The sequence below is a fragment of the Rhagoletis zephyria genome, unplaced genomic scaffold, assembly GCF_001687245.7.
Source record: "Rhagoletis zephyria isolate East Lansing unplaced genomic scaffold, Rhagoletis_zephyria_1.1 Rzeph_scaffold_11173, whole genome shotgun sequence".
Taxonomy (NCBI): domain Eukaryota; kingdom Metazoa; phylum Arthropoda; class Insecta; order Diptera; family Tephritidae; genus Rhagoletis; species Rhagoletis zephyria.
This window is the reverse complement of record NW_016168250.1, coordinates 1-14,443: the sequence shown is the minus strand read 5'-3', so window position 1 is coordinate 14,443 and position 14,443 is coordinate 1. Positions and strand designations below refer to the sequence as shown.

Here is a 14,443-nt window from a genome sequence, read left to right as displayed (position 1 = left end):
ATAACGCACTCCTATTATTTTGTGGACCACTGTATATATGGAGCCATCCCTGTAGGGAAATGTATTCTATCAGAGATTTGTACGTGGCAGTGGTAACAGATGGAAGCAACAACAAAATTAAAGCAGTAAATTAAGCATTCGAAAAAACAAAACACCATCGACTCTAGTTCTGCGTTGAAAACTATTTTGGATAAGGTAAAGGCCATTATGACCTGGTTCGTTTCTCCGCAAAATAGTTAATAATATAAATATATTTAACACCAGCTCACAAAAGATGATTTCAGCATTCGACATGGAAGTTCCAAAGGATCTTTAATTATTTTCGAACCAATCGAGCTTGCAACAAAAGAAATCTGTGGGGGAAATATTGTGGTTCATCTGTTGCAGAAAAAATTATCGAGGAAACATCTAACATGGATTTATGGGCTGTATTAAAAAAAAATAAAAAAATCTTGCAAGAATGGAACAAGCGACACAAAATTATCGAACAGCATTCCCAGTTTGTAATGACTACGACAGCCTGGCTGTGGCAATGGCAATACGGCAGTTGATATTAGAAATGAAAGCGGACGCAGAAGAAACATCATCAGAACGTGATTGCTAACTAATTCACGAGGATGGTAAAAGTTGAAGTTTAGAAATAAAGTATGTAGATTTTTTTAGAAAACGATGCATTTTGAATTGTTTTTGCTTTTTGCATCAAAATATATTTTTTAGAAAAAACTTTAATTATTAACATTTCACTCTAAGCTAGCGATATTTAGTTTTAAAAAGTAAAATTAAATATGTAGTTTTGTAAAATTATCACATTTCGCTTTTTTTGGACTAGTGTGAATCTATGTAGTTACTATCGGCCTGATTCGTTTTGGACGATAAAGAACTAGTACTAGTTCGTGTTTTCCCTGCAGAGATATTTTCATATGCATGTAAGCTTATGCGGGTGTAGGTGGGTGTGTGTGTGTGTTTGAAGGACATGCACGCGATGTGCCGTATTGGATTTGTAGATTTGCTGCACTGTTGCTCAAGCTCGCTTCTGTGACTATGTATGTACTACGTACACTCGTACATATGTACATAAATACGTACTTACACACATATTGCTGCCAAACGGCTTCAACTCCTCCAACATCTATTGCCATCTTGGGAACAATGGCGCTGCAGTGACAACGCCAATAATGGCCAGGCGGCCGACAGCAGCCTGTTAGCTTGGAATTCATGCAGTCACCAGTCAGTCAGGCCACATAAAATTCGCCATGTTGCATTGCACCGCGACGTTTGTGTGGCGGATATTTCTTGCTCGTCATTGCCTTGTGTATGCATGTAATGTATGTACATATGCACATACATATACATATATTTATATATATGAGTATGCGTTTGTATGCACTTACATAAATAAATAAAAGTGTGTTATATAAAGTCTTTGTTATTTGTGTTATCCTGGCTGGGAATGAGGTAATTTCTAAGCGAACATCAAGTATGTTGCTGCTGTTGTTGTTATTGCTGAGATTCTCCATTAGGTTTCAGTGAAAAGTGTAATAAAAAATTTTAAAAAGCAGAAGTGCCGAGAGTTACTCGCAGAATTTCATGACTTTTTGCAGCTTTTTTTGCGATTTTTATGGTTTTAAAAGGAAAATCAAATGCAACAAAAGACCGTTACAGTATGTGTATGGGATCTTAGCGGACTAGCATTTCAAAGATGTGCAAAAATATGAATTTAATGAAATTCTAGAACAGACTAAATGATCCGTAAAATATGACAATGAGTTGAAATGATTTTTGGAATGGCTTGGTTCGTTGCTTTGCTTGGGTAGTTTATTTGTACGTGTGAATATAGAATATGCTCAACGTTGGTTTTGAGACTAGAATGAGTTTAACGCTATAGGGAGTAGGTACGCTCTTACGCCTGAACACTGTTTTCTTTAATACATTCGTGTCTCCAACTAAAGGAAATTAGTTAGCATTCAGTGCTCGTGGGACCCGAAGCGATACGCGAGCTATTTGAGGCGGCAATGTGTCTTTGCATACTACAGCGACCAGAAAGCTGCGCAAACTGCCAACAACATTGCGCATAGTGGAAATTAGGGAATGTGATCCCACTATTAAAGTCGGGGAAATAAGCCAACAAGGAGTAGAAGACGTCGCCCGATAACTTTTCTTTCCCCAATAGTTAAGACACTCGCGGCCTTTCTACTCCTGTACTATACGTCTCATCTGACCCCAGTGAAGCATAAACATAGCATTCGTAAGGTGAACAGTACCCCGCAGCACTTAAGTCTATTAACGCCCAGGTAATTCGCGGCATTAGCCAAAACCGCACCAGCGACATACTGCGACATAGTCCAGTTGGGCGCAGGTCCTGTGAAAGGTGTTTGACTGCGTTTGTCATGCTTCGATGTCTTCCATGTCTCTACTACAGGAAACTAAAACGGTGATCGGCGAATTAGCTGAGTGGCTGACAGTCGTCAGTAATGTTTCGAGATCGAAATGCGGAAACCCTGTTTGAAGCTTCCTTAGCTACCAGAGGGAGTTTCGCATAGCTCCCAGACTGATGATTCCTCGATATTGGCGTCCGGAAATGGAATTTATACCAGTGTTCAAAGTTAAACGGCTATCTCACCGATCTTTATCGCTTCTTCTCTGCACGGAGGCAACCTTCTCTCCTACGATATCAATAGCGGTCCTCTTTACTACCTGGTCTAAGGTGGCCAAGCTGAAATTAGGCATCGACGTCGACGGAACATTAATTTCAATAATAACTCTAATATTTTAGGCGATGATTTTGACTTCTTGCTACCAAGTAAGACCGCAACAAGGTCCTCAAATCGCACACCGACAGCACTTGAGGCAAAGACAGAGAAACGTTGTTGGCAACGTACAAAGCAATTTGTTGATCGGTTCTAAATTATGTTGTGGCTCACCGGGGACAAGTAGGATGCAGTGGATGAAGGAGCAGACTTCTCTGAACACCGCACTCCGTACAGCAATTGGATACCTAGAGGGGGGCCTGCTTCTGATATCTTCTGAACACCACCTTCACAACGAGACCCCAATGCACCCAATCAGGAAGCATAATTAATTGCTGAACAAACATATTCAACGACATACCGACTAACCATAAACAGATATATAAATAAGATAAATTTACAGAAAGTCCATCACAACCTTCAGAGCCTATTGCTTGTAAATGCTCCCATCACGGCACCAACCTCCCCATCACCTGCTTATTCAAACAAACTCAGCCAATAGTCCTCTCCCTTTTATTTCTACGCTTCATTGAGTGCTTAACTAAAATTAGAAAAACCATGTAAGGCGAGTAGAATTTGGAACCCCTACAAACCCCTGGCAACTCTATTGACCAACAAGTAAAGAAAACAGACTGAAATGAACTGAAAAACTAGCCACAGTGGGACCCAGTCATTTGCGATGCCACATTTAGAAAATATAACCGCCATTTCTACTAAAAACTAATTCGCTCTTGCAAAAAACCTAGAGGAGGGCCTACTTTTCAAGAGCCTTAGTTTTTCTAAATTAACGAAAGTGTCTACGTAAGAAGACAAGTCTTTGCTCTAGCCTTTCAAAGAACTCGTTTTATCCTTGGATGTGATGTTCAGAATGCTGAAGCTGATCAATCGTTCATTTGCTGCCTTTAAAAAAAAAAAAATTAGCTCACACTGTTCTGAGCACATTCTTCAATTCTCGACTTTGGCCTTTGGGGAAATACAACGCATAAATAGACTCATAAAATCATTTTTGAAACAAACCCAGATTAAAAACAAAAGAATATTTAAAAAAGCATGATACAGGTGCACGAGTGCGGTTATATATTTATATGCATGCATGTACATCGGTTCGTTTGCTGCTCATAAAAATATGACATAGATAAAAAGTTGAGCAATAAATGCACCTCCACCCCCTCCCCAAAAAAAAAAAAAATCAAGATAAAATCCACAGGGCCATTGTCAAATGGCATTTCGTGCGTGTCGCCTGAACGGTCTACATTGATTTGCTTTTATCTCCATTGTCCTTTAATGACTTCACTCAACTCATTCGGCCTAGCAGACAACTGCAATGCTACTACATACATACACTGCTCGCCATCACTCCAAATCTGAATATGTCGTAACGATTGTCACTGCATACGCAATTAGTCACGACCTGTGATATGGTCAGTTGTGATTTGTAGGTACAGCAGGACACTAGAGCTACCTACCGTTCGTTCGCTCAAAGAGGATAAGCTTGACGCGTTCAACCTAAAACGAATGTTGACAAACGGACAGTGGCAGTAGGCACAGCAGTGACCGATTTCGATGGAGTTTATACGGAAATTTTGGCAATTATTCTTGACTACAATGCACTTTCTTTGAGAACGACATGCACTAACTACATACTGACATAGGAGTATATATGTACATATGTACGTATATTCGTAAGTGAATTATGCGAATGGCAATTCTAAAACGAAAATGTCGAAAAAGAACGTAAGAGAATGGGCGAGAAAGTTTGCCGAAACGTTGATAATCTTTCGACGTAGTTTAATTTTTCAAACCAAAGAATTTTTTCAAAATTCCACCTTACATGGTGTACGTTACATAGCCGAGTCCGGACGTCCGGTGGGTGAAAAGTAGGTGAATGTTTATTAAATTCACTAAAAGATTGATGGCGAGTAGGTGATCTAAAAAGGAAGGCATAAATCGTTTTTCTTTTTAGATTTATGTGGTTTTGCTTTACATCAATTGGAGCTGTGACTGCTTTAGTGATTATTATGAGTTTATGGGAGAAGTTTCAGACAAATCCCACCATTACGGGTGAGTACAAAAATTAAAAAAGCATATGTAAATAAATAGGTATGCAGATGGTCAAAATCAGTTATGGTACTGAACTTGATGGAAAAGTGAAATAGATATTAATCTCTGAAAACCATTAAAATAATTTTTTCTTCTGAAAATGTGTAGTGATAGAAGAGCTAAGTTGTAAAAGTTGCACAATGAATACTGCGCCGTACAATCCTGAGTCTAACGTATTTTTGCAAGAAAATTTCGAAAAAAATTTCATATTTTTTGGCTGATCCTAGGAGTCGCCTTTTTACACTTTTCGCCGACACCTATATTCAACAATTTTTTTTTATAGTTGTACTAGAATAATCAAAATACTTGCCCTGCAAAAGTTAAATGATTCTTGGAGAGCTTTAATGTACTGGCATTAAAGTGATAAGAACTGAGATCTGATAGGTAAGTACTAGAAGGTGGTACTCGTGGTCAATGAAAAAAATATCTCCTAAAGACAAACACATCGACTGTAAATGCAAAAAATCACAAAATTTTACCGCTACGTTCGGCAAAACAAAAAAAGGGGTGGTTTCGAATCGAAATACTTCCTTAGCAAAAGTTTAATGATTCGTAAATTTTCTGGCGCGTTACGTTAGGGTGGGTGGTAGGAACTGAGATCTGGTGGGCAATTACTTGAAATCAATGAACTTAGAAACATATTTAATTGTCTCCTCAAGACCAAAATATCAAAATATCATACTTTAAGATCCGGCTATAAATTCTAAAAATATGGCGAATAATCTGAAAAGAAGACCACTACGTTCGACTAAAAAATAAAAAAACAAAATAATAATATTTTCGAAATTGCCTTGTCGATTAATCCATGTTAAATTAACCAATGGTTATGAGCGACCATGTTTGATTTGGATGAATTTTGGTCAGAACTTTTTTTATCATATAACGAAGTTCTGCCTCAGAAATTTTTTATTTTTTTTTGAAGTTGTGCAAAATTCTAAATTTCACTACTTTCCGGATTTCGCGGGTTTAATTTAATGGTGATATTTAGTGCTATAAAGAAAAATATACATTGAAACGTTAAAAAAATTTTAAATCAAAAATATCTAAAAAGCAAAAACTTAAAAAAAGTGTAGCTTAAGTCTTTTTATACAATACATGTTTTTTCCTCCTTAGACATATACATATTTTTAAAGTTTTAAAAAATTATAAATAAAGTTATGTTAAACAATTTTTATTAAATTTAAAATTATATTGAATTTGTAGTTAACAAAAAAAGTTCTAGCTCCATATTTAAAACTTGCCCTTTATTGCAATAAAATTTAATGGATGTAAAAACTGCCTACTCATAATATTTCTAACAAATCTAATTAAAAACCTCGAACTTTTTTGTTGAATTGTTTTTGTATAAATATTGCACAGAGTTTAAACCTTCGATTTAACTGTTTTTTTTTTTTACGAATCAACTATATATTTATAAAAATAAATAATTAAAATTAAATTATAAAGAAACGAATAGAAATAACATGTCCATATCGCACACCTTCTTCAAAAGAGTCACAACTCAAAATTTGGCATTTTTGAGATTATGCGCTAAAAATGTACGCAGCGCTTTTATTTAGCTTTCAGCAAAAGCTGGAGCAAATTTTTTTTTATAATTTATTAAATTATTATATGGTTACCATGTGCTAAGAAATAGTTTTTCTCATTTTCTGACAACCGTAATTATTTTGAGTTGTGACTCTTTTGAAGACGGTGTGCGATATGTTGGTGACGTATAATTGTGTACATTACCACAAAATATTAAAATTTTCATCATAACAAATATACAAATTTTTATAATTGCTCTTCATACGCATATAAATGTTTACTCACAAGAATCTCTTATTATTTTTTAACTTAGGCTTAGACACCGATTTCCATAACCAAAATGTTGTTTTCCCCACCACTATTGTTTGTCCGGAAATACCTTTTGATCACGACAAGGCCTATGATTTTGCGTACAGAACACTATCGTAAGTAGAAAGTTGAAGTCCATTTCAATTAAGTTTTCATTTGCCATTTCTTTTTACAGGAATTATGACCATCCAACAGCCACCATGATCGCACCGTTTTTAGAGCTTTTGACCTCTTTAAACTTTGATAACATCAATGAAGCTAATGCACTGGCGCAGGCGATCCCAGAAAATGTATTAAAGGAAATGAATTTGAGAGAAGCAGCATTTAAGGTGCATAACTTTGTATATATATATATATATATAGAGAATCACATACATATGTATGTACATAGGTATGTATGTGAACGGGGCTTAATTTCTAAAGGAAAATGAAATGATTTTAATGTGAACTTAAGAATGCGTCCGAAAACAAGAGAGTGTTAGAATATCCTTGATGAATTATTCAATATTGAAAAGTAGACGCAAGCAGTCTAAAAGCCTGATTATGGCAACTTAACGTAACCTAGAACTTTAGAAAATCCAAATGAAACAGACTTCGGTTGTCCAAACATCCATTTAATAGAATTTTTTAGTGACAACCTCTAAGTTACGTTAAGTTGCCATAATGAGACCTTAACGGCGCAGGGTCAAAGAAATGTACTGGGTGTGGCAAAGCATGTCATCCCAGTACCCAATATTTTTAACGCGTCGCCGATGATGTGTGTGGTCTCGAAGTGTCATGATGGAGCACAGCCTTCTAATCTCACCACACTGAGAGCCATAACCTTACACTGAGGAAGTTCTGCTTTTGAGAAACTTGAGGTGAATAATCTCGTCGAAACAAAGGCGTTTCCGTTCCACATTGTTTAGTTGTAAAATAGTTGTTTTATTAATCTTTCAGGGCCAAATTCACAGTACGTAGTTAACTGAGAATCGGCAGTAAACCGCAGATTTTCAGTACAAAAGTCTGCCCCCATGCTTCACTTTACTTATTTTCGGGGGATTGTCATACTATAGTATCCATACATTCATATAATTTCTCTCGCGCCAGGCTCGCGTCAGCTGTGAAAGTACTCTGACCGAGTGCAAGTATCGTGATGAACCTATACCCTGCTGTACCCACTTTGATACCGTCTATACTGAGCATGGGATGTGTTTTGCCTTTAATAGCCGTTTCAAGTCAGAGACGAAAGAAGAGTAGGTATTAACAAAAGTATATGTATGTGCGTAATAATATGTATATGTTTATATGTGTGTGTCTTATATTTTTATTAAACCTCGCATTGTTAGTGTCAGTGGCGCTGCACCGCACGATCTCTATGAAACGGATAAGAAATGGGCTTTGTTCTTTATACCGAATGGAACCGCAAATGTAAGTATGTACTTCGTTATGCACATTAGTTAGTGTGTCTATTAACGGTTATTATTTTAGTCAAAAATCTCTTACTTACTTACAACTCACGCCTATTTTTTTTTTCTTTTTCGACAAGGTCTTTATTTTTTCAAATGAGGAATATTTTGGTCGCGATTTTAATGCACAAATCGAATGGGAAGATAATCAGAAGGTGGAAGCAAGAATCTCTAAAAAGAATACCTACACCACAGATGATGCCAGACAGCTTACAATCGGGTACGTAAAAGCAAAAATGTATAAAGTGAATTCCAATTAAACACACTACTACTGAAATTGCAGTCAACGGAAGTGCATATTTTATGACGAGGTCAAATTGCAGTACTTCCCAGAAGGTTACACATTCTCATCCTGCATGACAGAGTGTCGGATGAAAAGAGCAATCAAACTCTGTAAATGCAATCCACCATTTTATAAGCCAATACGTAAGTTTTTTGAGTTAGATAAATTAATTAATACATTCATTTGTACATATGTATGTAGGTATGTACATTAGGGTGGTCCAACGTTATTTTTTCTTCCAACCCCAAAACAGAAGAAAATCAAAAATAAGAAGAACAGTATTTTTTTTTGAAGTCGGTTAATCGTTTGGGGAAATACATTTTTTCGTAGAATTGCTCTAAAACCATTAAATGAAATATTTTTTGATAGAATACGTTTATTTCCCCTCAGAGCTTTTAAACAAATAAAATTAGAGTGAATATTTAATTTCAAAATTTGACTAACTATTTTTTCATACGAACATTAAAAAAAAAGTTAGTAAAATTTTAAAGTTAAATATGCATCATAATTTAATTGTTTGAAGTTCTCTGCGAGGAACTAAACTTATTCCATCAAAAACATTTGATTTTAAAGGTTTTATAGCAGTTCTATGAAAGAATTTATTTTACCCCTATATAAAATACATGTAAGACTTCAAGGCGGCACTGTTATATATTAACCGATTTCAAAATAAAAATATACGGGTCTCCTTATTTTCGTAATTTTTCAGTTCTGGGCGTGGTAGCGTGAAAATTCCTAAAGGTTGATTTTCCTATGTAATTTGTGGACCACCCTAATGTGCATATATTTCAAAGCTAAATTATTACCGCTCATTTTCTTTTTAGCAAATGCTCCCATGTGCGGCGTATCCCATTTTTCATGCTTGGAAAAGTATAAAGTTAACATTACAAGTATAAAGAACTGTATGCATTGCGAATTAAGTTGCTCAAAAACCGTTTTCAATATTGAGAAGTTGATTAAGAGGTGTGTGTGTGTATGGACAATTTCTTTTGTACAATCTACGCTTTTCAAACAATCTCTCAATCTCGCTTTTCTATCTACATTTTTTTTCAGCACGGAAAAGAACGACGATGACGGTGTTTTAGTGGAATTTCTTACTTGGCCCATTATACGTTATAAGCGTGAGGTACTCTTTGGTTGGGTTGATCTATTGGTCTCCTTTGGCGGCATAGCCAGTTTGTTTCTTGGATTCTCGCTGCTATCGGGTGTGGAAATTATTTATTATTTTACATTACGCGCTTGCTGCATGGTCTACAAAAATAGGGTAAGAACTTATACATACATACATACGTACAAATATGTGTACATATGTATATACATACAAAAATCAGTAGAATTGCAAAGATCTGTTCTGTCTTTCATGCCTAAGCGGCGCACAGTGCTTTAAAACTGGAAAATTGATATCAAAACAGCGTGTAGACGTAGCGTTATAAAAAATTTCCCCTAAAATTTAAATTTTTTATTCTTAAAAATCAACCCAAACTTGCACTTTATTGTACTTAAATTGAAAATGATATAAAATTGCATGCCTTTAATTTTACTAAAATTTAAAAAAAAAATTTCTTGTGCATTTCTTTTTCGTTTTGGCGAATCTTATAATTGTTTTCAACTAGTTTTCATTACGGAACAATCTTTAACAAGAAGAAGAGAATCCGAGCTGCGTTAAGCCTAAAAACTCAACTCCCAGAACACGTCAATGTGATTAAGCGCAAGTAAGACTCAGGCAGGCTACATTTTTTTCCACTTTTTTTATTTTTACCCTGATGACCACTGAGGTGTAGAAAGGATTATTCTCCTTCAGAGTATCCTATTGGTCCATCTCTCTTTTATCTCTAGAGAAAAAAAACTCCTGAAGTGCTTCAGACTCAAGCGGTAACTGCACTTTTTTAGGAACACAATCGCTGATAATTATGTACTACCTACTGGTTATCAGATTTCGACAGGAGGTGGACGGAAACTGTTGAGGAACGCCTGCACCTTCTTCTAAGCAAACACTAGGGATGGGTAAATTCGATATTCGAATTTTAAACGAATTTTAGCTCCTAAATGGCGCATTTTTGAAATCGAACTTTGTGTTGCTAAAATTCGCATAAAATCGAATTTTTCTAGAAAAAATCGAATTTCATCTTTATTTCCAAAAAATCAACCTTCAACTTTCTTCTTTCTAGCCAAATTTGCCATCACTGTGTGTGGCACTCCATTTGTCTTAGGGATGCAAGTAAAAAAATACATGTTTTTCGATCTGATGCATTGAGACAAAAAATCTGTGCCAAGAAGGAACTGTTAATCCAAACTCAAATTAAAAAATTTTTTGTAAAAAACTAATTTTTTTTTGTTGATTTTTTATTTTAAATTTTTAGAGGCTTTTACGTTGGTAGCACGAAGCTTTTGCCTGAGAAGACCCCTAGTAAAATTTTCCGGAGAATAATTTTCTAGAATATATCAATCCTCTAACGACCTTAAGAAATTTCACTTCAAAAATTTTTTGGAAAATTTGAATTGAATCGAATTTGCTCCACCAAATTTCGAATCGAATAATCGAATGGCTGGGGAATGTTCGAAATTCGGAAAAAAACGAATTTCAACCCTCCACTACCCATCCCTATCACACACTCTGTAGGTGCCACCGATCAGGCGCTGAATAAGGAACTCATAGAAAAGAGTGAGGTAGTTAGTTACAGCTGAAAAATTAATTTGGGCCATGGAGCCCTTCAAACCATATAAAACCCTTGGTCCAAGGAGCGTTTCACCGACTCAACTGGATATGTCGTATTCATAAGGCTCGGAAAACCTCTCACACTAATCCCAAAGATTTAAAACCGATGATTATATGCTTATTCAAACTCGGGATATTGAATCCTATATAAGGGAATCTACCGCAAACAAAGTTATAAGCTCAGCACGCCTATATGAAAGAAAGTCCTCTGAAACAGCGTTGCACAAAGTCAGGTCTCACATTAAGAAATCCCTCATGAGAAAGTAGTACACACTGATAGATTTCCTGGACATCGAGTGTGCTTTCAACAATATTACGCCTATGGCAATTACGACGGCTTAACGAACCTGAACAGCGACTTAGAGCTAGTCTAATTCATAAGCTAACTGTAAATTCATAAGCTAACGGCAGAGTCGTTCGAGGGAAGCAAAGCTGAATAGATGTGTTAGTAGGGTAACTACGCAGTATGTAATCCTCTCTCTCTCTCCCTGTTGACGTCCTTGAAGTGGTTGTGAGTGAAAATTGTCCACAAACTCTGCACTAACTAAGATTTCTTAAAAGTTGAACGAAAAGAAAAACTGACATGGCTCCTTTTCACATGGAAATCCTCCCTGTAATCAGCAATAGGGCTAGGGCCATTGAATACTTAGGAATGATTAGTACCAGACAAAAAGTTAAGACGGGCACAAAATATACAAGACCGTGTTAAGAAATCAACGGCAGCTCTCTACAACTGTAAGGCTGCAATTGGAGGCAGCTAGGGGCTGTTCCCAAACGTCATGCATGTCATGTTGTTAGTCCTATTTTGCTCTACGGGGTAGAGGTCTGGTGGCCAAGCCGCAACAAGAAAAAGTGTAAAGAACTTCATTACTCTGCATTTGTGGGCTCTATGCCAATGTGGCCAGATCCACAGTTCTAACTGTAAATTACGGTTTTTTATACAAGCTTTTCGAAATTGCCAATTTTAACGAATAAATTAAAATTTCTCTTTCGGTTTTTCGTAAGTCAACTTTTGAGATAAATAGGGGGCCATGAAGGAGCAGCGTTCTCTTATTTGAAACATTATTTTAGCTGTTCTTTACAATCCAGATCGCCACAGAAAATGTGGAAAAAAATGGTCCCAAATCAATTTGAATAAAACCAGAACTAGAAATTCCAGCACTATCCGGTATTTTAAGCAGGGGCCGAGAACAAAAAGTAGGATCGAAACTAAGTTTCGTTCTTGTAGTTTTGTTCACCAAGATCGCTTAAAAACCAAATTGAAATGAGAACAAAACCTTCGGCAATGTTTTCACAAGAACGAATGTGAGAACAAAACTATCGAGAACGTTCTCAACGAGAATTATATATGAACAAAACCCTGTTTTAATGCTCTTAAGAGAACAAAATTCGAACAGTACTTTCGGGAAAATTTGTAAGAGAACAAAACGGGAGCAAAAGTCTAAGGAACTTTCTCTCGAAGAACCATCACGAATTTTCTGACAGAGAACGAAACAGGGAAAAATCTTCTCTGAACTATTCACGAAGAATGAAAGCGAAAACAACATATTTCTCATAGCGTTCCATTAGTTTGAAATGTTTGAATTTTAAAATTAATCAACAAAGAACGGGAAGATATAACTGTGAAAATTAAGTTAACGAAAGACTTAAGACACGAACTTTTTCTTGCATATAAAATTTAAAAAAATTTTCCATAAATGGACAGTTTACCCTAATGGTAAACGATGTCGAAGTTGAAATGATCCACTTTTCCTCTGGCTTATAACTACCAATCATTGTTCTCACTGAAACGATTTTTCACCTTTTGTTCTCATTTTGTTTCCGTTTGGTTCTTATGTGGGAACGTTCTTGACATTACATTTTGTTCTAATGCAGAACTAAACCGAAACCGAAACGCGTTTTCGGTTCCTGATTTTAAGTAGGAAAACGGCAACTATTTGGATTCGCAGACTCCATACGCTGGTTTCAGTAGGTTTCGAGGTCCAAAAGTATGGATCCAGATGTGCTGTTGTGGCCACTATCAGCCGCTTCAACCTAAACTAACCTCTAGCCTATGCCGGGTATGCATTTTTCATTTCAATTTGCATATTTAAATAATTTAAATGTTTATGATTTTTTGTAAATTCCAGCAAGAACTATATGAAATCGAGGAGGAAATCAAATGTCGCCCGCCACCCGCAATCGATCTCTCACTACGTATTAAGCCTTATGTTTCAAAAACTTATAAACCTGTTGGGAATAAGGATGACACCCTAACTCATAATAACTTAAATAGTAAACAATTCAATGAAAAAAATATCAACATGAATAAACGTAATAACTTCATTATGAATGCCACACAAAATGACAAGGAACTTAATAGGCGACGTAAGGCCGATAAGGTATGTTTCTATAAGAAAGTAGATCCTTATGAAATAATAAATTAATTAATAAAACTATCAGGACTACAACGGTTATTCGAAATCACTCTACAAATCAAAGAAAATCATACCGCAGTACACGGGTTCTAACAGCGACTGGCAATATGGACAATATCTACCATGAATTAAATAAGTTAAAAAAATTATAAAAAGCTGCAATTGATATTACGATATCAGAAAACAAAAAAAAAAAATTTAATAGTGCATATACATATACCAAATCACTTTGAAAATTAATAGCAATCTTTAAGATAAGAAAAGTAAAAAAAAAATAACAAGTGTATCGCTATTAAATAGGTCGACATGGTTATTTGGACGTCATTGATATACATATTCAACTTTTAATACCTACAAATAAAGTTATTTATAGAAACGTTGCACTTGAAAAATGAAACAATANATTAATAGCAATCTTTAAGATAAGAAAAGTAAAAAAAAAATAACAAGTGTATCGCTATTAAATAGGTCGACATGGTTATTTGGACGTCATTGATATACATATTCAACTTTTAATACCTACAAATAAAGTTATTTATAGAAACGTTGCACTTGAAAAATGAAACAATAATGTTATTTATACTCAAATCAATATTTTAATTTAAAAATATATAAAAATTACAGCACTTCACCATTTCAATGAGATGATAGAAGTACGTACATACTAGGGATGCCAATTCAGGGATCCCGGTGTTTTAGAGATCACAAAAATTCCGGGATTTGCTTGCATTAATCCCGGGAACCCGAAAAATTAAAAAAACATAGCGGGATAGCGAGATTACTTAAAAAATATCCCGAAATCCCGGGATCTCATTTATCCGCATATTTTGACATCCCTAGTACATATATACACTTTTAAGTTCATGCAATTTTTCCACTGAATAGGCCAGTGTAGC

The 14,443-nt window shown here is 35.6% G+C and overlaps 1 protein-coding gene across 1 annotated transcript; it reads left to right on the top strand.

The window, feature by feature from the left end:
* The first annotated feature begins 4,187 nt into the window (after window positions 1-4,187).
* LOC108376883 (sodium channel protein Nach-like) lies at window positions 4,188-13,674 on the top strand. Its single transcript, XM_017633140.1, has 12 exons — window positions 4,188-4,624; window positions 4,711-4,808; window positions 6,688-6,799; window positions 6,859-7,012; window positions 7,773-7,918; window positions 8,012-8,093; window positions 8,212-8,351; window positions 8,415-8,557; window positions 9,239-9,377; window positions 9,468-9,678; window positions 13,260-13,511; window positions 13,573-13,674. The coding sequence occupies exons 1-12, from the start codon at window positions 4,467-4,469 to the stop codon at window positions 13,672-13,674; spliced, it is 1,737 nt and encodes a 578-aa protein (XP_017488629.1). The 5' UTR covers window positions 4,188-4,466.
* The last annotated feature ends 769 nt before the right edge of the window (window positions 13,675-14,443 follow it).

Coding starts and splice junctions, on each gene's coding strand:
- LOC108376883 (XM_017633140.1), top strand. CDS start 4,467: ATGTCGAAAAAGAACGTAAGAGAATGGGCGAGAAAGTTTGCCGAAACG. Junction 4,809..6,687: donor GACAAATCCCACCATTACGG/GTGAGTACAAAA, acceptor TTTTTAACTTAG/GCTTAGACACCGATTTCCAT. Junction 8,352..8,414: donor GCCAGACAGCTTACAATCGG/GTACGTAAAAGC, acceptor CTGAAATTGCAG/TCAACGGAAGTGCATATTTT.